The sequence below is a fragment of the Sylvia atricapilla genome, chromosome 18, assembly GCF_009819655.1.
Source record: "Sylvia atricapilla isolate bSylAtr1 chromosome 18, bSylAtr1.pri, whole genome shotgun sequence".
In the NCBI taxonomy this organism is placed as follows: domain Eukaryota; kingdom Metazoa; phylum Chordata; class Aves; order Passeriformes; family Sylviidae; genus Sylvia; species Sylvia atricapilla.
The window spans coordinates 3,127,558-3,153,982 of record NC_089157.1 but is presented as its reverse complement, the minus strand read 5'-3'; the positions used below and the strand labels follow the sequence as shown (position 1 = coordinate 3,153,982).

At 46.2% G+C, this 26,425-nt stretch overlaps 1 protein-coding gene across 1 annotated transcript; it reads left to right on the top strand.

Annotated features, from left to right (window-relative positions):
• Window positions 1–14,881: 14,881 nt before the first annotated feature.
• ST6GALNAC1 (ST6 N-acetylgalactosaminide alpha-2,6-sialyltransferase 1) lies at window positions 14,882–25,336 on the top strand. Its single transcript, XM_066332063.1, has 9 exons — window positions 14,882–15,072; window positions 18,594–19,227; window positions 20,828–20,996; window positions 21,171–21,342; window positions 21,707–21,845; window positions 22,203–22,306; window positions 22,814–22,903; window positions 24,093–24,192; window positions 24,601–25,336. The coding sequence occupies exons 1-9, from the start codon at window positions 14,942–14,944 to the stop codon at window positions 24,769–24,771; spliced, it is 1,710 nt and encodes a 569-aa protein (XP_066188160.1). The 5' UTR covers window positions 14,882–14,941; the 3' UTR covers window positions 24,772–25,336.
• The last annotated feature ends 1,089 nt before the right edge of the window (window positions 25,337–26,425 follow it).

Below are 26,425 nucleotides of genomic sequence, written 5' to 3'. Positions count from 1 at the left end.
TTCTGGTGTGATTATCTCTCCTGTTAAATACTTCCTTATCAGGAAGGATTTTCTTGGGTTTAGTAACTGCTCACAAAGCGAGGCAACATTTTCCAACCCAGTTTTAGGGAATCATTACTTTAAAAATTAGTTTTGCTTTATTTTGTGTAATCCTCTTCAGCCCAAGAAACCTAATATCTCATTATCTGGTCACTGTCTCCCAGTACAATGTGTTCTGTAACATCAGACACTTAGACTTTTAACAACCATTTTATCTTCTAATTGTTTTCACTTAGGTCGAGGCATATTTATAATAAGATTAAGCTGGTTTTACTACCAGTCATTACTTAATTTAAATTTAATGTCTGAAAATTACCTCTTCTTATTCAGCATAAATTAATTAAGTCAAAAAACTAGTCTTATGATGTGAAATATTATGTTAGCTTGTTTCCTTCGTCAAGCACTGCAAAGGGAGAAATGTAGAAAGTCTGTATATGGAGCTTGTCCCTATCTCACAACTCTTTGTGAAAGCAAGCAAAGGAGAGATAAGGTGTAGCTGATTTTTAGTCTTTGTCTTGCAGGCTTCACAGTTTATTTCCAAAATATTTTTATATTTCTTACCTACTGTTAGGTCTTCTCTGAATAGGAACATTTCTGGGGCAGAAAAAAAAAAATCCTCAAACCCTTCAGCTTCAGAGTATGCCAACAATGATAAAACACTGTATAAGGGACAGCAGCTGGAATTAAACCTGTCCTGTCCAGACCATCTCCAAGCGTCATCACCAAAATGTTCAGATGCTGCTGTTAACAGGACAGCGGGGAAAAAAAACCCTGTTATTTACTAGGCTCGAATTTACGAACGAAATGAAGATAAATAAAAAAGTCTTCCCCCAAGAGTGGGGCACTCCTCCAGGCACGTTGGCAAGGCTGCAGTGAAGATCATCCCGCTGGACACATCCCTGTGGGCCCGTGGAGGTGGTGAGGAGGGGCCTCAGCCATGAGCTATGTCCTGATTTAGCTGGGCAGCTCCTGAGGCGCTTCTCCCGCTGGACTCGTCAATATCTACACAGGAAATTTCACCGGCTGCTGCAGCAGCGTCTCCCCTTCTGGGTATTGTCCTCTAAATAACTGCAGACTCACAGAACCCATCACAGACTCATTTGTGTCGCAGTGACCTTAGAACTCATCTAGTTCCACCCCAAAGCGGACCCGCGCTGCCATGGTGACAATCGCCATTGGACTGACATGTCCCCTTTGGGCTCCCGTACGGAAACGCGGACTGGGCTGGGATTGTCCCTGTGCGCACTCCGTACCCGGCGCCGCGGGGGCGGGGCTGGCGGGAGACGCGTCAGAACGGCCGTTACCGCAACGCGCGTGCGCGACGCTGACGTAATGACGTCATGCGACCGCTGCGCGAGGGGGTGAAGGTGCCGCCTCACAGCGATGGCGGCACGGAGCGCGCTGTGCGGGTCTGGAGGACTCCCTGAGGGCTTTGACCCTCCGAGCTCTAATCACGGACACAGAGTCTGGCTGAGAAGGGACACGTTGGTTATTCTGTGCAAAGTGCACGAGGGAGGTTTCCGCAAATCAAACCGCCCAGCCGGTGAAAAGTCACCTTTTATATAGTAAAATTGACGTGAATTCGCCTATGTTGATCGTGGAACGCGAAAGTTCTTTTGTTCATTAGGCAACTTTCGTTGTATAAGTTGTTTGATGACATCAGTTAGATTTGCAAAAAGTGAGAAAATTCAGCTCGCGGGCTGATATTCCAACTTGAAGGTATCAGGGAGCCTCAGTTTATTGTACACGGGATGTTAGATGGGGATCTCCACAAATGGGGCACACCAAAGGGCAAAAAGTTACCTCTTCTATGCAGTAAAATTCATGTGAATCCACCAATCTTAATTCATATTCTCTGCCTACCTAATGCATGTTTATTTGGGTGATGCAATTTTTCTCAATGCTTGCTTCCTTTGGGTGAACCTTAGAGGACAAGAAGCAAAAGTTTGCTTCATTGAGCATCTGCTGTTGTAGAAGTTAACTGACGACATCAGTTATGTCTACTAAAGGTGAGAAAATTCAGCCTGAGGACAGGTAATTCAACTTGAAAACCATCCACATACATCAGAGATCCAGGTTTAAAAAGAAATCTGGAATGATTTGATAAAGGAACTTTATTAGGTGGGGAAGGTGAAAGCAAGGGAAGATAAAAATGAGCAGAATTCCCTTCTGGCTGTGCAGGTAGCTTTGATAGGGATCTCAGATTTCTTTACAGATTGTTTAAATGAGCTTTTTGCATGGGTTGTTTCTGGAATTGGTGAACCTTGTGCTCTGTGATGTGACTGCAGGTGTTTGCCCCTTTCAGGCTGGTGTCAGTTCTGGGAGTTGGGCTTGTCTCAGCACATTCCTGTGGTTAAAGCCTCCACAAGAGAAGAGGTGGGTTTGCACTGTCCTTTTCTTGGGAAAAAGTCAGAGTAGTTATAGATGGGAAACAGTGTGGCCCCACACACACCATGAGCCCTCTGCTTTTTGCATCTACAGGGTTATTTACCACCTTGTGTTGCCTTTTGTGCTGTTCAGGGGCATTCTGAGATTTTTTGCAAGCTATGTCAAATATTTTTAATAAATTCCTCAGGGGTATTTCTCAGAATGAACCAAAGGCAAAATTCTTCACTAATACCTGCCAGAGGAGAGCAAGCAGGAGTTTCCAGACCAGGTTTGGAGTTAGAACACTGAAAAACACCCCACTACTTCCTTCCTGCCTCACCCTTCCAGTCCCTTATGTCTCTTAATCACTGTTGCCAGGCAGGGAATTAATTTAAAATAGTCAGGATTTATCCCCATAAGAACAAAGGAACAAAGTTCAAAAGTCATGTGTGTAACAATCCATTTGACATGATATAATTTCCCCTGGAAGGTGAAATAAATAACTTGTTCTGAAAGGTTTTGTACTTGGTGTGTATGGGGAATTTGAACAGTAATCAAGCAGTGAGTGTGGGGCACGAGCAGCTCCTGTTTTAAGAGAGCAGCTTCACCTTTACTGCCTTTACTTTTGTTGGTGAATCACATTTTGATACAAGGACTGTATAAAAAGTAACCCCTTTCAGCACTGGAGCCTTTTCTGCCTGCTTTTCTCTGGAAGTTTTCTGACCAACATAACCTCAGAGGCAGTGAAAAATGTACACTTGTGTCTTCTACCTTATGGTTGTGGCAACCGAGTGGTATTTTGGTTTTTTAATTCCTTCTCCATAATATGACTGAAGCTTTTCTCCCAAAAGTGAAATTTTGACCTGTCCTAGGAATCATCTCTCTTATGAGTCCTGTCTAAATATGAAATGAAGTAGCAGCAGATGATACGAATTCCTAAAGATGGGGAGAGAGTGCCAGTGGAATGAGGATGGAGTGCCAGTGCCATGGGTTTGAGTCCGACTTGGTGCTAGGACAGGGATAGAGGAAAATGTGGAAGACCCTGTGGTCTTGTTTTGTTGGGGTTTTTTGGGGATTTTTTAAAACTTTGAATAGATCCTATTCCGCTCATCCAGTCACTGGAGCCCAGCCAACACTTCTGGAATAGCTGTCACACTTTCTGTTGTTGACCTAAAGGGGAAATTCTCCTGTCTGAAATACTTTCTTAATTCCCAAAGTAGGTCAGGAATGCAGCCATTGAGGTTTGTGCTGTCGTGAGTCACGGTGTGCTCAGCTGTAGGGAATGCTCCCGTTTGTCAACTGCTAAATTGCTCTGGGAACAATAAACACAAAATGGAAGTATTTCATAGTTTGTTTCATCTTAATTTGTCTCGAAGGAAGGGGATAATTGATTTTGTTTTCCGTGAGAAGCTGGTGCCAAACCTGCTGTGGGGATTGAGACTTTTCAGGCGTTGAAGCGAGTCGTCAGGGATGCTGCCGCAGGGCGAGATGAGCCAGCCGGCTGACATCACCCCGGGGAGCACAAACAGCCTCAGCGCATCTCCAAAATCGGCAGTGGGACCGGGCCAAGTGTGGCAGGGAGGCTGCGAGCCTCCTCCCCGTGCGCCCTGGGGACTCGCCGCGCCACCGCTGGCTGTGCCTGCGATAAATCAAGGTGAAGAACCATGAGTATTTACAGTGCGGTCAGTTTGTCCTGCTCTGCGCTGGTGAAGAGATCGCAGCCCTGCAGGAAGGAACCCTTGGAGAGAGGCGGTGCTGCCTGGCAGTGGACAGTGGGGCTCTTTCTGGAGGTCTTCATTACTGCCCTCATGCAATGGCTTACGGTGGCTTACCCAAGGGTGACTGGAAAGCAGCCCTGCAAATGTGGGGAAAGGGAACGTGGTGGGAGAGGCAGAGCTAGCAGTGTTTGTCCTCTGGATGGTGCTGTTGTGTTGTACGAACAGCAGAGAGGGCTCGCAGAGAGCCGCCTGAACATTTCAGGTGCTGTTTGCTCCGGAGAGGGTTAAGGATGTGCTCAGTCCTTTTCTATTCTCAAATCTCACACAAATCCTGTAAGTTGTGATCCACATGTTCTCCAGCATTCCTAAGACTGGCTAAACTTAGCTAATGACTACTGGGGAGAAAACTCATATTTTCTGAGCCATTCCTCTTGGTCAGGACCAGCAAGCTTTTTAAGCATCTTATTTAAAACTTCCCTCGATCCCACAGCTACCAAGAGTTAACTCTGTTTCACCCGTGGTATGAGTATTTGTTGGCTCGAGGGAGTGCACTGAGCTGGCCTGGAGTCACAGGGAAAAAAAAAAAGCTTGTTTTCAGTCTTGATTAAACTTCACTGTGAGGGAAGAGAAGGCACATGTCTCTGAGGAAGCCGGCGTTCCAGAGGCCAGGACTCTGATCTTTGAATGTTATTTGTCTTCATAGCTCCAGATAAGATCTGAAATAAGTATTTCCTACTGCAAAGTGTATGACCTTTTCCTAATGGTCTTGGAACTTTATTGTTTTGTTTTATAACTCTGCCATAAAGATATAACTGCAATCCTTACAGGAGGAGAGGACGTTGTGGATCATTGCCTCTGTCATTTGTCTTTCTTGTCAACGCTGTTTAGAACCCTTTTATCAGAGAGAAAACCAGCAGCCTGTGTGGTGTAAGATACTGTTTTGCAACCGCCTGTGACTCAGTTCTACTCCTGATAATTGATGGAGGTAGAAATTGACTCAAAATGCCTTTTTTTTTTTTTTTTTTTTTTTTTTTTTTTTTTAAATGGAAATGGGAGGGTGGTAAAGGAGTGGTGGAAGTGTTTAGCTTGTAGTAAGCAAGAAAGGTCTCACTGGCTCAGTAACTCTCCTGAAAGGTGGTGCTTTGACTTTGTAGTGCCTTCCAGCATCAGAGAACTGGCCGGCAGCTTCTTTGCAGATACCCCAAACTGTGGTAGCAGAGCATTGCAGAGAAAGCTGCAGTCTGCTGGCAGTAGCTGTTTCTGACGAGCACTGCAAGCCCATGGGGTACAGGCAGAACCCCCCGTGTGACATCTCAGAGCTGCGTGTGGTGTCTCTGGCCAGGCTTGTGTCGGTGCCCCGCAGCAGCTGTGGTGAGCCAAGCAAGAGAAGGTGTTCAGGATGTGTGCAGGGTGTGCCTAACCAGAGACAGGCTGCTCCCAGCTTGGGGGAAAGCCGAGGTCAGCAGAGGGAGTGTCTGACTCTGAGATGCCACTGGTTCATACGTGAAGCAAGTCCTGACTTCAGATGAATAACGGCGTCAGATTCATGCTTTAAATCCTCATCTTCCTGTAACCTGTTTGAACACAGTAGTGATTCCCCACTGAAGCACAGGACCTTTTTAATCGCTCCTGTCACCCTGAATTCTCTTTAGCTGCCACTGTTTATGTGGAGTGTGTCCTTTTGTGTCAGCAAAGACCACTGAAAAACCCAGCTGTTTAACTTTGGAGGAGAAACAGCCCAGCAGCTAATGGAGATGAGTGTCACCTTTGGTGGGAAGAGACACTTAGTGAAGATGAGACTGGAGGGATAAACCAGATGGCCTGGGAAAACAGATTTTCAAGGAGATGGAATGACTGACTGCTCAGGCTTGTCCCAGCATCTGACTCTTTACTAAAAGTTAGAGCTAAAATGGAAGAGTTAGAATTTCTGCATGTGGTCAAAGATGTGGTCAAAATGGCTTGGAGGGGGACTCACACCTGCTGATTTCTGAACTTTCTGTTTGCTTTGGCATTTTGTCAGAAGCTCTGTGTGCTTATGTACTTCAGTTTTGAAGGGTCTCACCAGATACTGTCTGTTCCTCTTCCATGCTCTTTCGTTGATTTGTTTTTCCACTGTGATGTGAAGCCCGTGGATCAGTTACAAAGGGTGCTATCTGCATGACAGAAGTAGAAACATCAGCAGAAAGCAAATGGAGAAAATAGAAACCCCAGCTTTCCTCTGTACAAACTACACTGAAATTTTCACACCCACACACTTAAATCAACTTTATAGTGGTGAAATTTGATTTTTGGCATGAGCAGGAAAACTTCTATTTCAGGCAGCATGACACGATAATTTTAGGTTGGGTTTGCCAATTCTTTCTCCTCTGTGGGCTGTGTTTTTGCCCTGCAGTAAAGGATTCCTGTGCCACATCTGCTGTCCTTGTGGCAGGAATCAGCTGTATGACCTTAGTGAAGAAGGGGACTGCCACTGTGTCTGAACCCAGTGACCTTGGGATAGGAGCAGAGGCATTCTGAAAACTTGTTTTTAGGCAGAAGGTTATCTTCTACCTATTTTCACACTGCCCATGAAGAGCCAAGAGTCTTGGGCCTCCTTTTGTGTGTAGACCATGACAGTTTCAATAGCCCTACAGTGGCACTGTTAAACTGGCAGTGCTGTGAGTGGGTTAATGGGATGGTTCCCTAAATTTCCTGAGGAAATGTCACTCTGTCCTACACACTTCCTTTGCTTTTTAAACTCTGCTGGCAGCACAGCTGAGGTGGGAAGTGGCTCCACGGGGAAGTGGTCACAGCCCCAAGGCTGACAGAGCTCACACAGTGTTTGGACAACAATTTGAGGCACAGGGTGGGAGCTCTGGAGCTGTACTGTGCAGAGCCAGGAGTTGCACTTGATGATCCTTGTGGGTCGTATTGGGTTTGCATGGCCAGGTTTTGGTAGCAGGGTGGCTACAGGGGTGGCTTCTGTGAGAAGCTGCCAGAAGTTTCTTCCAGGTCCAGCAGAGCCAACGCCATCTGGCTCCAGGGTGGACCTGCCACTGTCCAGTGCCAAACAATCAGTGATGGCAGTATCACTCTGTGATAACATATTTAAGAAGGAATCAAAAATTATTGCAATTACAGAAGTCATTGCACTCAAAAGAAGAGAGGGATCAGAATATGTGAGAGAAACAAGCCTGCAGACTGCAAGGTCAGTGGAGAACAAGGGAGAGGACATGCTCCAGGCACCTGAGTGAGGTTCCCCTGCAGCCTGCAGTGCAGAGTGTGGTGAAGCAGCTGTGCCCCTGCAGCCCATGGAGGTTCATGTGGGTGTAGAGATCCACCTGCAGCTCCTGCACCTGCAGCTCCTGCAGGAGCCCACACTGGAGAAGGGGGATGCCTGAAAGAAGACTGTCAACTCCTGGGAGGTCTGAGCTGGAGCAGAGTCCTGGCAGGGACCTGTGGAGAGAAGAGCCCATGCTGGAGCATATGACCTTGTGGGGGATCCACACTAGAGCAGCCTGTTTGTAAAATGTTTGAGTGCCCAGGCAGAGAAGATGTTGGACCTGAATCCAGTACCTGTTTGTTTAAGTAGGTGTCAGATGCAGTGCTGTCTTGGATGGCCCCTCCATTCCCAGGCTGCTTCATAACAAGAGTCTGTCTTTCCCAGCCAGCTCCTCCTATGGCCTTTTGTGGGAAGTGGTTTCTTCCTAAAGGCTGGATTATCCTTGTTTGTACATGGATATACTGTACCCAGGAGTGATCCCCATCGTGCGTGGCAGTTTGGTGATATTTGTACTGACAAGCCTGTGATGGTGGGGCCGATGTCCCTGCTCACCTTTCTGCAACAATGAGAAATGAGGCAGAGAGCCTCAAAATGCTGTGAGCTTTATCCTGCTCCGTGCACTCCTAGCAGCTGACTCAGCTGAGGAAAAGTGATTGTTGCAATGTCTTTGGGGGCGCAGACGTGCAGACCTCTGGGGCTGGGATCTGGGAGCCCAGGACTCGGCCACCGTGATGCTGTGAGGTAGGAGAGCATGTGGTGATGGTAATGGCAGGGTTCTGTCCCAGCAGCCTGGGGGTCATCAGCAGATGGCATTTTCCAGGACCCCTTGTACAAACCTTCTTTCTTTAAACAAACCTACCAGAGGACAGGAGATCTTTTTCTTTCTTTGTGAGCGCAAAATAGGACAAAATTATCCATATGTACCTACTTTTGGAGAAAAAGTTGGCTGGAGTGCTGAGTGTCCACAGTCACTTACCATGGTTATTTACAGTCATGTTTAGGTCCATGTAGAAAAGGGTGGTGTAAGGGTGATCTGCTCATCTCTTCTCCAGGTATGAATTCCACTTGCCAGTTACAGTGTTGAAACACAATTTGATCACCTTGGCTCTGCTCCAAGTCAAACCAGGTTAATAAAACTGGTGACCAAGTGTCTGCAGGTGTGAATGTGTCTCAGTTTGGCCTGCAGGAAGCCCTGGCAGTGTTGGTGACCACCAAGTCCTTTTTTAATGAAGTATGCAGTGATTAATGGAACTGCAGGCTTCTGCTTTACTTGAAGTTGTAAGGCTAGACCTTACAAATTTTGGTATTAATAGAAGCATAAGGCTGGCTTGAATATAGTATTGTATGGGGAACAGTAAACAACTCAAGGAGGTGGCCTTCTGGGAAAACTGACCTTCAATTCAGCTGCAATCTCTAGACAAGAAATTGTTTCACAGGATAACACAAAACCCAAGGACTAACCACGTGATAAGACAGGGAGTTTTTATTCCTGGGTGGACAGATAACAAACCATGTGAAATTCCACAGGTAATATGCCACCTATTTATCTTCCTTCAAAGAGGAAGAGACAAAAATGCACTTTGTAGATGTGTGATAAAGCTTATTCTTAAATCAAGTTGTATATGAACTTCCACCAATCAAACAGTGCAGTTATTTTAATGTGTTTGTAGGGTACTTGACATATCAATGTGTTTTTATTAGATTGGTCTCCTGAACAATGTTGAAATATTTTGGCAGTGGCAAAATAATAACCCACCTTTGACTAGTGGGCTGCAGGAGCCTGGTGGCTTCAGCCATCACGGCTCCGAGGATGTTGTGGTGGAGCCATGGAAGATAAAAGCTGACACATAAAGCTGAAAGCAAGAAGATATCTGTGTAATTTTGGGCAAAAGCAGAACTGTTGGCACCATCCTGGTTAAATTCTGATTAACTGCTTTTACTGCTCTGTCTCCTTTCTGTTTATTTCAGAGATCTTCTGTCTGGAAAAGTGTACGGCACTGTAGGATGGCTCCTCATCCTTCTGGCAGCCAGGACTGCCTTTCCACATCAACTGAAGGACCCACAGTAAGATAATTTGCAAGTGCTTTAGGGTAAATTACACAAAGTTTGTCAACCCAAGGGCTTGTTATTTCTTGGTGACTCTCAGAGCACTTTACCATATGGTTTCACAGATAGCACAGTTAAACAGAGTTAACCAGCAGAATAACTTTTCATAGTTCTCATTTTAATGCATAGCAATATATCTTCTTGCTCGTGATTATTTTATACATTTAAGATGTTATTTTAGTTAACCGAGCTTGTGTTTACTTATGGTCACAATATGGAGGGGTAAATATCAACTTAGAGCTGCCATGTGGGGTGGAGCAAAGGGGATCAGCAAAGTGTGATGTAGTGGTAGAGGTTGTTTAGGGAGAGAGAGGGAAAGCTCAGGCACTGAAAGATAGACAGGACCCAGCTGACATCTTCTTGGAGTCATGGGGTTGGTAATGGCAGGTTAACAGAGATTTACACAAGGGCTGGACAGCACGCACATTTGACATGGTGTGTAACAACACTTTCTGTTGTAGGCCTGATTGTTCTCAGTTGAGAACTGCAAATGGGGACCCAAGGCTTGAAGTGAAGCTGCAGAGGTGGGAAAACCCACACTCAGTGTATGTCCTGCCTGACTTCTCCGTGGCACATGTTTTGGAAGTGCAGCTCATGGAGGAGATGATGAATGTCATTGCACATCATTGGTAGAAACAGGCTGGCTCATCCTTTTGGCTGTGGCTGACACTGTGACAGAGGTGTCCTTCCTGGAATCTCTGAGACAAACCCAGATTGAACAGATATTAAAGAGCTCCCAGGGAATCAGGAGAGAATGTGTGGCCCTTTCTGAGCACCAGGATCTCACATTTCCACTACAGTAGCACAATTACTTTGCCTGGGAATTTCCAAGTAAAAGGTTGATAGGTGGTGTGTATCTCCATGGCAAAGGTTTCCCTTTTCTCCATGGCTGACGAAAGGCTCTGTCAAATTAACAGGAGAAGGATGGAGATAAGTAGCACCAGATATGTATCTAAATAAAGCAGGAGGAGAACTGTTACAGGGAAGTCAAAACACAAAAAGGAGAGAAGGGAAGAGAAGCATCTGATTTTCAGCAGCTCCTCATAGGACCCTGTGGCTGTGCCATTATTGCAGTTAAAAATGTAACTGCACTTCTCTAATGCCCCTGTCAGCCAGAAACAGAGGAAAGCACTATGAAGCCGCATTTTCCCAAGTGTAAGACAGGAACAGGATGATTTATACCACTCAAGAAGCAGGCTTATGTCTTGCATTCCCTGCAGCGCTTTTCATCCCAAAGGCTGCCAAATGGCACATTTGTCCTGCCAGAGATGTCAAGAGCAATGGTTTCTGATGCTAAGGCAGTGGGAAGAGTATGGGAAAGACCTTTACCCAGAAATATTTCACTTCTGGCTCTAAAACTAGTGGCTCCCCACAGAGATGTGATTCTGTAATTCCTATCTGTGCAGGGCCTGAGTTTTGCTGCCAGATGTGATGTGCTGAGATAATGTGCCGACATTTTTTTTTTGCCAGGGGTATGGAAAGGAATTTGGGCTTTGTGATTCCTGTATTTCTTTCTCTAGGGCAGTGCAGAGTCCTTGAATACTCCTATTTCTGGCAGCTGTCAGGGACAGAAGCTGGAGAAGCTGCTTTTCTGATGGGAGGCCAACAAGCCATGAGTTTAATAAATTACCTCTTCACCTGTCTGTAGTGCTGCCCTGGTCCTTGGAGGACCAGCTCTCTGAGAGATTCTCAGTCAAGGAACAGAATTTTTTCTTCCTTTCCATCAAACAGATTTTAAAAGTGGGGAAAAAACTCCACAACCCATCTTCCTGTGAAGTGGTGTCAGTTTGTCTCTCTGTCTGTCAGCTCTGGGGTGATGTGCTAGGCTTCCTGCTGGGAGGGCACAGACAAAAGGCTGCTGAGGGAGGCATTTGGATAAAGGATTCCTGGTTCTTTCCAGCCTTTGTAACTTCAGATGATGTTTCCGGCCATTGTTGCTGGGAGTGCATTTTTCTGTGCTTTTTTAAAATTCTCACAAATGAAGAGGCTCATCAGTCTTCTCAGCATTGTATGTCTGAGGAAGGAATGCTGGGAGCAGAGCATTTCAGTGGGATGGGGTGAATGTGAAGAGCTTAAGGAGCAGAAAGGCTGTGTGATGTCAGACTTGGTCTGCTCCACCCTGTTCAAAGAGGTTAATTATTACCCAGAGCTGTGGCCATAGGGAATAGCTCAAAAGCTGAGTCCTCACTATGCTTACAGAAAGAACTAAAACAAATTCCAGCAACCAGAGCCTATAATAGGGCCAGATTCAGAGCACTTACCCCCCCACCTCCCAGTGATTGCTCCAGGCAAGGACATTCCGTGGTGTGTGGGCACTGGCTGGAGGAACTTGCCCATGGTCCCATTACCAAGTGGGAGAGGGGGAAATATTCTAGGTTGGACCCATGTCTTTTGCTGTCCCTACACAGATCCAAGGCAGTTTGTTTATTGAGGGGGCATGGGCTGGCTGGGGCTGGACACCAAGCACACAAATCAGCACTAATTAAAACCTTCCAGGGTTTGCAATCTATGCAGCTCTGCTCTGTGGACACTGAGCAGCCACTTGCTCATTCTATCATCAAAACTACTGTGTATTTCTCTTCTGGAGCATTTTAACCCATGGAGAACACAGACCAGCTGGCTCTCTAAGCTGTTCCCTCACTGCTGGCATTGTTTATTGGGGCTTTGCTCTGTGACAGAATTCTGGGTATTCTTGAAAGTCGCACAGTATAAGATGTGGGGGCTTTGCTTCAACAAATGCTGTTGTCTCTGGGTGCTTGTTTAGTTTTTGAGAGAAGGTTTGGTGCAGAAGGGAAGGAACTAGGTGGGAAATGGCCAGTGAGTGTGGAATTATGGCAAGCTTGGGAGTTTCTGGGCTCTCAGTTTCATTTGGTGAAAACAAGACAAATAGCTGTGCAGAATTTGCTCTTGTAATTTCTTCCCCTCCAGATTCCCAGCCCGAAAGCATTGCTTCTGAAGATGGCTGCTGAACAGGGAGGGAAAAACAAGAACCTAAGGTTGCCAAGCCAAGCCTTTGCTAGCCTCAAGGCATGACCACTGAGCAGTTGCATGCTGCAGACAATGTCATTCTTTTGCTCCCCCACTTATAACTCAGTTCTTATACCATCAAATAATACTGTGAACATGTCCAAACACCCCCAGCTTCTTTACCACTGGCTTCCAGTCAAACATTGGGTTTGGTGGGTTTAAGACATCACTGAAAGACAAGTTTGTCTTGCAGCAAAGACAGATTGATCTGTAGAACAGTTCTGTTCTTAGAGCACATCTTGTGATGTCGTGTTCTGTAGACCAGAGACATGGGAGAGTGGAAAGCACACAGGGCACAGGCAAGTAAACAAGATTTGATACACAGCTCTGTGAAGAACGTGCACACAGATAAGTTTATGGCATGGTCCAAATGCCAGCTGGCACCCTCAAATACACGCAATGTAAGATCTAATGACAATCAAGTTTGTTTATGAATTAAAAACAAAACAAAAAAAGCCCAAAAAAACCCAACCCAGAACAAAACTAGGCAAATCTGCCCTTTATATGTCCAGGATGTAATTAAGGATGTAGTGAATTGGATGTGGAATTCAATGGACTATTTGAGATCAAATAGGGCTGACAGAACACCACCTTCACCCGATGATCCCAGGTGCAGTTTGCTTAAATAAAAAAAGTTATCTTGTTTTTACAGTATTGAAGAATAGAAGAACTTCTGCTGTGGGCATTGATGCTGAGGCTGGACACACCAACAGTGCTGGGCTTGGAGCCTCTATGCCATAGAAGCAGCAGCATCTCCTGTGATTGCAGGTGGGATTGCAGGTAGACAAATTTGCAGACAAATTTGCATTTGGAAAAGGATGCTGTGGCCCTTGAGAGGCCAGGCCCTGTGCACTGTGCAGTCTTTGCTTTGTCTTCCTGCCTGCGGGCTGGGAGCCCTGTATATCTCAAGAATCTTACTTCTGACAGAGCTCTTTAGAGACCAGCTCTGTTCTTGGTCTCAGTTTTTACCAGGTCATCCTTGGAGTGATGACCTGGTAAAATACATCCCCATTTCCCAATCTGACCTCACGTTTGAGCAAACCAGCCTGGTGCCTCAGTTCTGACAGACTGATCTCAGCAGTGGGGGTGGATTGTGAGGAAATGATGCTCTGAGGAAGTGGAAGTCCATACTCTGACAGGGGGGTTAGGTTTCTTACATCAAGAAGGTGAAAAGCCCTATTTTTCATATAGCAAGCCTGCTTTTGGCTAATGTGCTTGCCAGAGATTTGCATATTCCCCCCAAGCACAATCCCTCCTGAACAGAGAGTGCTTCAGACAAGTTCTCCAGAATCATCAGCACAGATCCTTAAAAGCAAAGAAATTCATATTTTTCTGCTTGTAGGAGTTTTTCTATCCCTTGTGGTTCTTGGTTTCGCAGTAATGTTACACGGAGGAAACATTTCCTGCCTCCAGATTTTCCCTTTGGGACCCCTATTAACAAAAAAAGTCTTGTAGTTGTGAAACCTGTTGACTGGTTTTGCTGTGACATAAAACAGGCACTTTCATTTCTCTGAGTATTCAGTAACAGTGTGTTTCTGAGATTTCAGATACTGTCAACAAAAGCTTTTTTTATATCTGAGCTTCATTGTTTTATAAGAGCTATAAAAAGCAGCCTATGCATAAGAAGCAATATGGCTATCTCTCCTTGAACTTTCATGGTTAATGTTTACCACTCTAAAAAGTTACGATAGCCCTTTGCTGTAAAACTGCATCCCAGGTAGAAATAAACATCTCTCTGGCTGTGGTGTCCATCTTTGCAAATCTTTCCCTTTGCTGATGGGGTGATGTACTCTGGACTGCCAAAGATTGATTTCACACTAACTGGGGATTTGTGTAACAGAAATTCATCTTTCTGTGGTGGATTTGCACCAAGTCTTGTTTTGTTTCAAACCAACCACAAGGTAAAATGGATGTGTATCTAACCATCATCATCGAGGCAGGGATTGCTTCTGGATCGGAGCATGAAGAATGTGTTTATGGTTATGTCTAAAATTTTGGGCAAGTTGGTGTTATGAAGGCTTCCTGGACTGTAACTATGGCCACTTCTGTAGTTTACATGCATTCCCAGTGATGCTTCTTTCAGGTTAGAGATAAAGGGTTTCCATTTTAGGACAAACCAACATCATTAAGAAAACCACAGGAAGCTTCCATTGTTTGCAGTAAAAACGGTAAAAAGTTTTTTACTATTTTCCGCTCTTTGTTAAATAAGCTTCTGGTGATAGAGGGAAACAGTACAAAACTGATATCTTGCCTGAGAAACTGGATCTGTGTGCAAAGTGTCTGGGCATGCTGGGAGACAGGGTGTGCACGTTGTTATAGGGAGATCCAGAGGCAAGACCAGCCCTTCCACACATCTTGGTGAGGCAGTGCCTGGCGAGCAGCTCTGGGCAGCAGCGCCTCTGACACTCACGGGTATCTCACCATGCGCTGCTCCAGGATAAGGCTCCCGAAAATTGCCAAAGCCCTGATTTGCCTCATTGTTGTAACACAGTTCTGCCTCTTCTTTTTCAACTCCAGTTCTTTGTTTGACTTGGCAAAGACAAAGATTTTCAGGTAAGGATCCTGCTCCTTCGTGGCATGCACTGTCTGGTGTGAGTGCTTGTGCTTGCTTTCTCTGTTATAAGTGTATATTATAAAATTTGCTTTCTGCAAGATGTTTGTTATATAATTAATAACTTTGTGGTAAGGATATAAGTTTTTATTTCTGCTATTAGTAAAGAAAATTAGGCATAGTGGTAGTAGTTGGTATAGTACTTGCTTGAACTGTCTGTTTGGTCAGGATAACATCCAGTGAACAGGTAAAGAAGACCCTGCTGTTGATGTACCAACTATCAGTATCTCCCATCTGAAGAAAGTACAGACCAAGGGCCAAGCTGGAGGTGATAATGAAGACACAGCCAAGAAACAGGCAGCTCTAAAAAGGCAGACCCAAGGAGGGGCCATGCTAAACAGTCCCTGAAATATGGAAAAATATGAATATTCAAAAGATTGATACAATAGAAAGGGTATTTAAAGAAAGTCTCTGAAATAGCAGGTTGTGGACTTGGCTGAATGCTAGGTCACCCAGCCAGCCATACTTCTTTTTGCTTAATTTGTTTTCTAACTGTCTTAATTTTTATTATTAAGCCTATTTCTTAAAATTTACCAGGAATGCGAACTCTATTTTTCACATTCTCTCTCTGTCTGTCTTTTTTACCCTGCAGCTTGCACTTCTGATCTGAGTTAGGTGACCACTTTAGCAGAGCATGGTTTTGGAAGATCCACACTCAAAAACTTGCTTCTCTTGAGTCACTATTTTCTAGGGCTTCCTTTTGTAGATCTCTAAAGCAGCTTTTGCTTCACTAATCCTACCTGTTTTCATACTTTGCCACTACATAGTATTTGCTTTTCCTGTTGGCTCCCAGAAGGACCTTATGCAGCCCTAATCCATATTGCATTGCTGCACAGTGAATTTGGTGGGATGGCTTTGAATTTATGGCAAGTTCAGTAGCTGATTCATAACACAAAATATGCTGCATACTGGGACACCAGTATCATGTAGAGATGATACTTTGATATCTATTTTATATAAATGGTCAAGTAAATCCTACAGGAATGGGTGTGGAGGGAATTACAGCGAAATGTCTCTAGCACCACTGGCTGGGAGCTCTGCTCCTTGCATGAGCCCTTGCAGACACCTGAGCCTTTCTCAGTACAGGAATGGTTCGTGAATATGTTGGTGCTGTGCATAGGAAGCAGCACTCCCCAGCCTCCCCACCACCCTCACCTGGTCCCAGCTCTCCCAGTGAGCTCATCTGGCCTGGCTTGGTTCCCAGCTGAATGTCTGGGCTGGTGCTGTGGAGGAAGGCAGGAGGAGTGAGGCTGGGAACATCTGCAGCTCCTCTGGAGGTGACTTGAGTTCAGCTCAGTTCTAGCAGCTTGAGACCACACTTCGAGGACAGCTGTCAATTTGGAGAGGTTGGAATCTGCACAAGGGAGGTGGGAAGGAAAGGAGAGAAGAAGGAGGTGTAGAGAAGTGAAGTGAGTTGTCCTTGATTCCAGAGCCCACCAGTGGCAGAGTTGGAAAAAAAAAGTGACTCTCCATGTTCAGCTACTTGAAGCCATTTCCTCCTGATGTAGTTTCAGAGAATGGAAATGCTTGTATTTATACAACTTAAGTAAAATACAACAAGGTATGAGCTGTCTGTGTGGCAGTTCTATTTCTGTACCTTGTATGTCACGCAGAATACACAAAGCAGCATTTTCATGGCTTTATCCTCTATTTGTCCTTGGGCTTTGTAAAAGGGGAGGAAAATGACAGTAAATGTCATTGAGCTTCTGCAGTTGTTTGCCAACTGGACTCTAGAGTCTGGAATTCATGGAGCTGCTTTGACCATTTGTCTGGATTTAAAATGCTGGTCAGGAGAGCAGGGTCTGGGGTAAGCATGAGTGCCTGGCCATGTGGGCCTGACTGCAGGGAGCAAGGTTTGGGATTGAAGAGCCCTTGGTTTTACACTTTGATCTCTGGTACAGCATTTGAAGTGAAAGTGCAGTAGACTGAGGTGGAATCTGCCCTGCAAGACGCACATAGGGAAAGCCTGGAGTAAGGGTTGATTTCTCATACTGAAACTCCTCTTTCATTTGTTCACTGCATTTTAATTTCAAAGTTTTAAACATTATCTTAAAAACACAACAGAAAATCACCACGGGATTTAAGATCTGCCTGAGGTACCTTACCAAATTTCTCTTTTTTTAGAGTGTCCATATAAAATCTTTCTTCCTATTGGGCAGTAAACAGTAACAGTAAGTTTATACATGAAGCACTATGATAGAAAGCACACATGCTGCACACTTGGTTGAAACTGGCTAATGATTATGAGAGAGGCAGAGCTGATATGCCATTTGCTACAACCACTCCTTTTTAGCCTTGTAAAGGTTCATGTATTTATCTGATACGGAATGATTTTTAAAAGCCTGCTTAGTTGATAATTTCCTGAACACTTTCAGAGTGGTATGACATCCATCAAATTTTAGCAGCAACTGCAGCCTATTATCTGCAGAAGTGCTTTTTCTCCCATTATTACTTCCGAAGCAATGCACAATGTTCTGAAACAAGTGCGTCATGCAAAGGCTGAACATGAGTGTGGAATCAGACTGCCACAACCATGCTGGTTTATGCTGAAAAGCTTTGCTGTACATAAAAGCTCAGCTGCAGATATTGTTCACCTTCCTTTTTCCTGTTCTACCCTCCAGCCATGTGCAGAGAAGAGGGAATGTTTAGGACAAAACCCTACCACTTCTGCCTTGATTTTTTATGGGTTTCAGCACAGTCTTGTTGCAGGTGGCTCTTCTGCTGTTGGCAGATGTGTCCTCCTCTGATAACCTTGTACCTGCCTGTGCCTTTGAATCAGGCAACAGGGCAGCTGCAATGTTAAAGGCAAGTGCTAAAAATGTAGAGATTTTGCATTTTAATAGCTTCACAGTGTCTGCCTTCAGACACATGTGCCTGGTGAGTGCTGTGTGATGCCCTTGCATTACCTGACCAAGGCGGAGGAGGAGAGAGAGAAGTGCCCTGTGGCCCCAAAAGCTTAAGAGGTGATGTAGGGTAAAGAAGTGAGTTTCACTTCTTCTTAGACTTCCCTTCCTGAATTCTGGAAGATCTTCATGCTCTGTTGCTGAAGCACAGGGCTGTGCTGGCAGAGGAGAGAGGCAGATGGTTGCCTCCATGGTGTGTGCCGTGTCCTGAGCCCAGGATCTCCAAACCAACCCCGCAGTGCTCTGGGGACATTGCCAGGGGGCCTGCCCAGTGCGTGGCAAAGCTGAGCTGTACTGGTTGGCTGTTACTGCCAGTGTGAATGTTTCATGTGCCAAGTGCTGAGGAGAGAATGTGTGCTTCTGGGATTTGCCTAGTGGGGAGATAAGCAACATTCAGGCTAGAATGGTGTAGGAAGTTGAGTAACATTTTGGCAAAGTTTAAAATGAATTTGCTCTAAAGCACACAGAGAGGCTCAGAGTCAAGAGCACTAGAAATGGGCTGAAGGGTGTTCAGTGTTAAGTGTGTGTGATGTATTTGCTTTTCCTTTGATTGCATTCAGGAAATTGCACATTTTCCAACATGCCCCAGAGACACAACAAGTGGACACCCAAGAGCACCAGGGTTTAAACTATTCTGATAATGGGAACTCCAGGAGCAATTTAAAGGTAACTTCGGGAGGAAACATCACAAGACTCAAAGATGTGGTGGAGAAGACACCAAGATGGAAAGGAAAGGAGGAGCAGAAGGAAACAATGAAACCAGTTATGAGGGTTAAGGAAGCCAAGAAGAAAATGACTGTAAAACCACCACCCCAGTTGGAGGGAATCAAGAAGACAGCAGTGAAAACAACCCCTATAGTGCAGGAAGACAAGGGGAAAACAACAGTGAGGCCAGCTCTAAGGGTGGAAGAAGCCAAGGAAAAGACAACTGTGAAACCACTTCCCAGGGAGAAGGGAGACAAGGAGAAGGCAACAGTGAATCCACCCTCCGGGATGAAGGGAGCACCTGAGAACAACACATCCAAAGAACAAGCACAACCCAAAGCACCTCCTGCATCAATGAAAACTATAAGACCTGCTCCTGAGACTGCTGCAGTGACACAGAAGAGGAAACTGAGCGCTGCTAACTTTACATCTGAGCCACACTGGGATTTCGAGGACGAGTACCTGCTGGATAACTCATCCCCACCCTCGGTAGGTGGGATGGTGTGGATGGTCACCAAGAATGGTGCCTCCCCATTGACCTCCTCCTCTGCTGGCCCCAGGACATGTGTGCCATTTGTGGATGGGGATGATTTCAGAGGTGGTAGGTCACTCATTGGTATATGCAGATGCTGATGGGACCCAGACAGGAAGACCTCTATATACTACATCTGCATTCACATGAAGACTCAGGTTAATTAAATTTGAACTTCTCATAATTACTAATGTCCAGGAACAGGGCCTTTAGGAAAGGAGTAAATTACGGCAAAGTTCTCAGCAAGCAGATGGGACAGGTTTTGGTGTCTCATACTGTCTCTGTCCCCCATCCTATTCTGGTAACTCTTTGTAAAGCTAACCCAGAGCAGTTTTCCCTGGCACCCTGTTTCTGGAAGGCTTGGAACAGGTGGGTCACCTTCTCACATGTTGTGTCTCACTCCCAAACCTGATCTGTAATTCTGCAGAGAGACACGGTCACTAGAAACATTCCCCCCTTCTTTATTTCCTACATGATCAGAGTTTTTCCTGGCACTGATGCAGTCTAGCTCTGGAAGCACAAGAAGCCCTAAGCCTTGGACAGTACCTGCTTGAGCAGGAAGGGAATGTCCCTGTTTCTGTACGTGAAATATGCTGTGAGTGAAATGATGCCACCATGAAACCCTTGACAAGGTTGTCCTCAGTGCTCTCCTGTGGTGACAGGCAGAATGAGGGCTGTCTCCTCAGGCTGTGACAGGGTTGTCATCCTCATCCACCGCAGAGAGCCCAGCTCAGCCAAGGAGCAGTCAGCCAGGCTTTGGCAATGCAGCCATTGCTGGGGATTTGAGCTGGGCATGAGGGTCCATTTGGTCTCTGTTTTGTCTTTCAGTAGGTGTTTGGGGAAGGTGTCTAAGAAAGTAGAGCCCAAATTGACTCAGCAGAAAATTCAGTGTAGTGGAGCTGTTTGCTTTCCATCTGCACACACAGCCTCACTCTTGCCAGCTGCAGTGAGATCCCACTTGTAGGATAAGCTGGCTCGGATTCCCTTCTCAGCTGCACATTTCACTGATTTGTTTATGACATTGAACAAGTTGTTGCACATTTTTTCTTACCCTTAAAGGGAGTGGCAATGGTGATCTGATTTCATTTGTTCAACACTGTTTCCTTGGGTGCACTCAGGACCTTGTGAGGTGCATTGCCAACAGGGACTGCTCATTATAGCATGTGTATATTACTATAGCATATTGTTAGTGCTTACAGCTTTATTTGATGCATGTAGGTTAGACCTATTACAAATGTTATTTTGCATCAGCTAATGAGGCCTAAAACCAGTAAAATATTTAAGCATGACAGGCCTGTTGTTCTGAAGAGGAAAGTCTCAGAGACTTGGAGTCATCCTGGCTCCCTTGTCTGACTTTTCACCAGCTGGTTATGGATGTAGTTAAAATTGTGTTTCATGTTCCTGGTGATGGGGATCATGAGGGGAATGGATGAGGTACCACTGGAGTTTCTGTGTTTCTCTTTGGTCCTGCCACAGACAGGCACAGAAGTACCAGCACTCAGTCAGGTTTATCACCTCTGCTCACCAGTCATTATTGTTTCCTTTTTGTTTTTCAAGACCTGCTCTGAATCAGTGAGGGCCAGGGCTGCCAAGTCTGACTGGCTGCAGGATCTTTTTCTGCCCAACATCACACTCTTCATAGACAAGAGATATTTCAATGACAGTGAATGGAACCGCCTGGAGCATTTTATACCCCCCTTTGGCTTCATGGACCTGAATTATTCATGTGAGTCCCTCAGGGTGGGACTTTCAGACACAAGGTAACAGGAACCTTATGCTGAGTAACTGGAGGTTTGCACCATCTCTCCATCAAAGGCATCAGTCTTGGAGGATCTCATGGTGGTTTCACTGCGTTCATCCCAAAGGCTCTTGATAACTCACCACTGTGTTTGCTTCACAGTGGTAAAGGAGGTCATATCCCTGCTGCCCCCAAAGCCCCACCAGCAGCTGCTCCTGGCCAACCATGACAGCAGCGTGCCCACATGCATCAGCTGTGCTGTTGTGGGCAATGGAGGAATACTGAATAACTCTGGGATGGGCCGGGTGATTGACTCCCATGACTACGTCTTCAGGTAAGGCAGCCTCCCTTCTCAGAAGATGCACAGGTAGCTTATTGTGGCTAGCCCCTAACTGTGGCTGGATCACTTCATCTCCTCTAGAATTCCACTCATTCCCAAATGCCAAAATGACGGATGGCATGAGACAAAAAGTCCAAAAGTAATTGAAAAGTTACTAAATATCCAAAGCCTGTGGTCACAAATGAGCCATAAAGAGCCATCTACACAGCAGAGGCTCTCCTGCAGATCAGGTGCCAATCAGAATGGGCCTAGCCTTTCCTTCCTCCAGGCTAACGCTGTCTTTTCCTGTTTGGAATGTGCATGTGAGGGGTTTCAGTGGTCACCTAACTCTGCTCCTCTGTTTGATTTCCTTGGCCAGAGTGAGCGGGGCTGTAATCAAGGGTTATGAAAAAGATGTGGGAACAAAAACCTCCTTTTATGGATTCACAGCCTACTCCCTGGTTTCCTCTCTTCAGCTCCTGGGACGCAGAGGGTTCAGCCACATCCCACAGGATAAAGTAAGTGAGGTGCCTGCTGTGTGCACGCACAGAACTGACAGGATGTTTGTCTGTGTGCTTCCATTCTGCTCCTGCCACAAGGAGCAGAGGGGCTGAGGCAGCCCTTTAGCATTACCCTCAGTGAGAGGACCTGCACTGCCTTAGCTCAGTGAGTGTTTGCAGTGGCAAGTTGTGTCAGTGCCACCCCAGCCTTGTGGCATGTAGGAGCTGTACATTAGATGTTATCTCCATTCTGCTACTCTGGGCTGGTTGAGAGCTGTAGACTGAAGACATGTGTCCAAGAAACTCAGTGAGCCAAGATGTCTGCTTGCATTTTTTTTCAAAATGCTGTTCACTAATGCTCACTTGTCTTCTTAGCATGTCAGATACATTCACTTCCTGGAGGGAGCAAGAGACTACGAGTGGCTGGAGGCTCTTCTATTCAACAAGGACATCAGGAAAGGATTCTTGAACCTCAGCGGGTAAAACAAACTATAGTCCCCTCTACCCCTCCAGTGACGAGCTCTCTGTTGTGCTCTTTTCCTCTCCCAGTGCTCAACCCAATGGAGGACCAGGTCAGGGTAAAGCCAGTGTAAAGCCTCCCTCCTCTGGCAGACTTGCAGGGAGAAATCTCTCATTTCCTCCACAGACCTGAGCACTGCTGTAATCAATACACCTCCTTCCCAGAGGTAGCTGATCTCAGTGATGTGTGGACAGAGCTTAGGGAAAGCTCTGTGGCTTTTAGGGACGAACACATGCTTTTGGTGTTACTGTCTCCTTTTGTTGCCTCTCCTCCCTGATCTCTTCCTCTGCAATGCACACAGGCTATGAAGGCATTGTCATATTGTGGGAAATGTTACAGAATATCTTCACTGTGTTGTTTGTGGTTCTCTCTTAGCACCAAGTGCATCAAGTGCATCAGGACTGATTCCTTACAGCTGTGATGAGGTCTAAGTGCTTGTCTTGAGTCTCCTCATTCCTGTCCTTAGGCAGAAGCCCCGGCAGAAATTCGATAAAGATTTCACAATGGACAAATACCTGGTGGTTCACCCCGATTTCCTCAGATACCTGAAAAACAGGTGAGCTGCAGGTTGTATGCTCTAACAGGCTTGTTCTTCCTGGCCAGCACCATCTCTCTGTCTCTGGCCTCTCCTCCCCTGTAACCAGTTCAGCCTCACCAGCAGCCTGGGGATAAGAGCCAGCAGTGTGAGCTCAGCTGAAACTCTTTGTGGTGCTGCAGTGGGATGCTAGTGGTGGGTAAGCATCTAGAATCTGTGAGCTGGAGAAGCAACAGCCATCAGACAGTTTGGTTTTCTACATCCAAAAGAGATCCAGGGTCAATTGCAACTTTAGGTGTAGGAAGAATGTTGCTGAAGTGCCAGAATAGTTGATCTCTAGTTCAGGACTAGCCCTTCACGTTCCCCATTGCTTAGCACCTTGGAGGAAGGCTCTGTAACAGACCTTCTCTCCAGAGATTCTTTCTAGACTCAGGAGGTTGGTTGTGCCCTCAAGCACAACAGGCTCTTCTTCAGCATCCCCTTTGCCTGGCCTGGCTGCTGCTCTTCTGTGGGCTCTCCAGCCCTTTCCACAAGCCTGTTGGCCATTGTCACCATGAGATCTGCCCATCATGGGCCACACATGACCGAGAGATGGAGGAACAGGAGTTTCTATTGTGCCCTGCTTTGGCTGCCTTTACCCTTTGGTCTCCTTGAGAGCTGCTGCCTTCCCTGGAGCCAGATGGCTGGCTCTACTTTCCTGCTCTGCCGTCACCCCTCCGACTTGGGTCCTTTCCAAGGCCAAGAGGACTCCATGCTATTTTTTCCCAGTGTTTACTCCTACTTTCCTAAGAACTCCTGGCATACACAGTGCAGCTCCTGGCAGGTTTGAACTTCTCTATGTCTTGTTTCACTCCCAGATGTAGATGGGGAGCAGGATATACCAGGGAGCTTCAAAGCCACCTCTTCACTGCAAAGCAAAGGACAGGTTTAAGAGTGGTGGGCTTAAACCTATGAGATCCTTTAATCCATCCCCTCTTTACACTACCTCAAGACCTACCACTTCCAAACAGCTGGGGCAGAGCTGGGCTTAGGTTGCAGTGCAGGTGGTGGAGACTTCTGGGCACACTCGTGGCTTCTCTGAAATGCCTCATATGGCCCCAAGCTGCTGCAAGGACGGAAGATGCCTCATGGGCCACAGGGGGACAAGGTATGCCCTGACTGAAACACCACAGCCAGCAGTTCCTCAGTGCTTTCCTCTCTCCTGCTACAGGTTTTTAAAGTCTAAAAATTTGGAAAAGCACTACTGGAGGCTGTACAGACCCACAACAGGGGCCTTCCTGCTGCTGACTGCCCTCCATCTCTGTGACCAGGTAAGGGTGCAGTGATTCTTGCACCCAGAACTGTCTAGAAGTGGGAACAGGGGACAGAGGAGAGGAGGGGTGGCCGCTGTCTGCCTCGAGAGTATTTGGGCTCATGTCAGCTGTGGAGGAACAGGCTGAAGATGAGAAACAGCCCCAAAATAGCTCCCATAGAGGTGGTGTAGCCTGCTGTGACCTAGAGCACATGATCTCCCAGGGAGGCAGTGAGGGGACAGCAGGGTCTCTGGAGCCAGTGCTCACAGTCTGGTCCTTCTGGACCCCCACATAGGGTCACTAGAGAAGCCCCAGAGGGCATCTCTGTCCTGTGCTCACTCCCTGTTTGGGAGCTGTGTGTCCTGTATTTCACCTGCTCCCTCCATCCCTAGTACCCCTGCCCAGTGAGTCCTGCATCTTTCCCAGGTCAGTGCCTATGGCTACATCACGGAGGGGCACGAGAAGTACTCAGATCACTACTATGACAAGGACCGGAAACATCTGGTTTTCTACATTAACCATGACTTCAACCTGGAGAAGCAGCTGTGGAAAAGGCTTTATGATGAGAATATCATGAAACTTTACCAGAGAATCTGACTGTGGCAAGAGCATTGCCTGAGAAATCTCAACACCACCATACTGGGAACAGAAGAGGACCATCAGAGCCAAGCTTAGCTCTGGACTGCCAGGCACATTTCATCCCCACAAAGACATTTCCCCTCCTTCAGCACCTCTGTTATTTCATAACACTTCAACAAATGTGTGAATGCTGCAGACCCAAAGGCCAACGAGAAAATGCAGCGTGCCAGCAAAGTCCCATCTTGTTGTGCTGCAGGACTCTTGCTGGTTGTTGTAGGAATGGATATTATGAGAGCAGAATCCAGGATGGATATGTGTAGGCGAATCCGTGGAGGGCTGGGACAAGGAATTCTGCCAACCTGTGTATTGTAGAACATGTGGGTTTATTGCAAGGGTCGTGGGTAAAAGGGCCTTGCCTTCAGCCACCAGCCTGGGCTGAAGGGAAGTTCCAAAGAGAGAGGGAGAAAAAACAGCAGGGTGAGAGCTGAGAGAGAAGGGAGTGAGAGCAAAGTGGCAGGGGGAAGACAGTAGGAGAGCGAGAATAGGAAGGGTAAGAGTTGAGAGGTAAGAGTAAGAGAGCTGAGAGTAGCGGGGTGGGGGGGGAAGAGGAGGAAGAGGTAAGAGGGCGAGGTTTTTGTTACAATACATTATATCTTCTTTTGTGATGAATATTCTAATTTACAGTGACCAACCAATACAAGACACAAAATCCTATAGAATCTACATACAGTTTATAAGAACTACTACATCACCATATTGTGTTATATTTTAAACTCTAAAACCTACTCTTTAGACTTCTATTTTACTACATTGACCTTTGGATCCCTTAGCCAGCAGAAAGGTATTGTTCAATGAAAAAGGATTCTCCTGCAGCTAGCTAGGCTACTGTTTTCAGGTTATATAGTAACTAAGACTCAGTATCTTACAACTCAAAGTAAGCTTTCATTATCTCAATTATAGGTTTCATATTTTCAGAATCTTTTGCTAAGCAATCATATTTATAAGGTTTCCCTGATTCATCTTCCCCAACAGATGTGGTCCCATGTCCTTTGTATGATCCAGGTTTTCACTCTTTGCAAGGAGAATGCTCCTCAGGCTGGGGGCATTTCTCTTTTGGGTGGATCCTGTCCATTAGCGATGCCCATTTTGAAGCTGGGTATTTTCTAAACAAACTCCCTGAGGAGCTGGAATGGATGGAGGTGGAAACACAGATCCTATTCCAGGTTGACTTAATTTCTGCGGAGGGGGGCTGCACTCATTCTGCTCCTTGCAGATAAAAAGGATGGTCTGGACACTTTCAGGTGACCAATTTGAGAATGAGTTTCACCTCTGTTCCCCAGTGTGGCCTTGCTATGACACCTCCAGAGGAGCACTGCCATCAACTCAACAGTAGGTGGCTGCTCTCCATGGTGCAACAGACCTTCTGTACCTGGTGCCTCTTGCCCCAGGGCTCCCTTGGCTGCACAAAATGTGAATTTTATGGCATGGACCTGATGTGGCAAAGTTGACAAAGCTGGACTTTGTCATGCTTGGCTCCCAGCTGTGCCCAGAGTGCTGTGTTTGTCCTGTTGCCAGGAGAGGTGGAGCTCTCCAAGGCCAGGGATGGATGCTATCTGTCCTTGGTGCTGGCTGAAGTGCCTGTCCCCCATGGTGCTGAGAGGCGCCCAGCTTC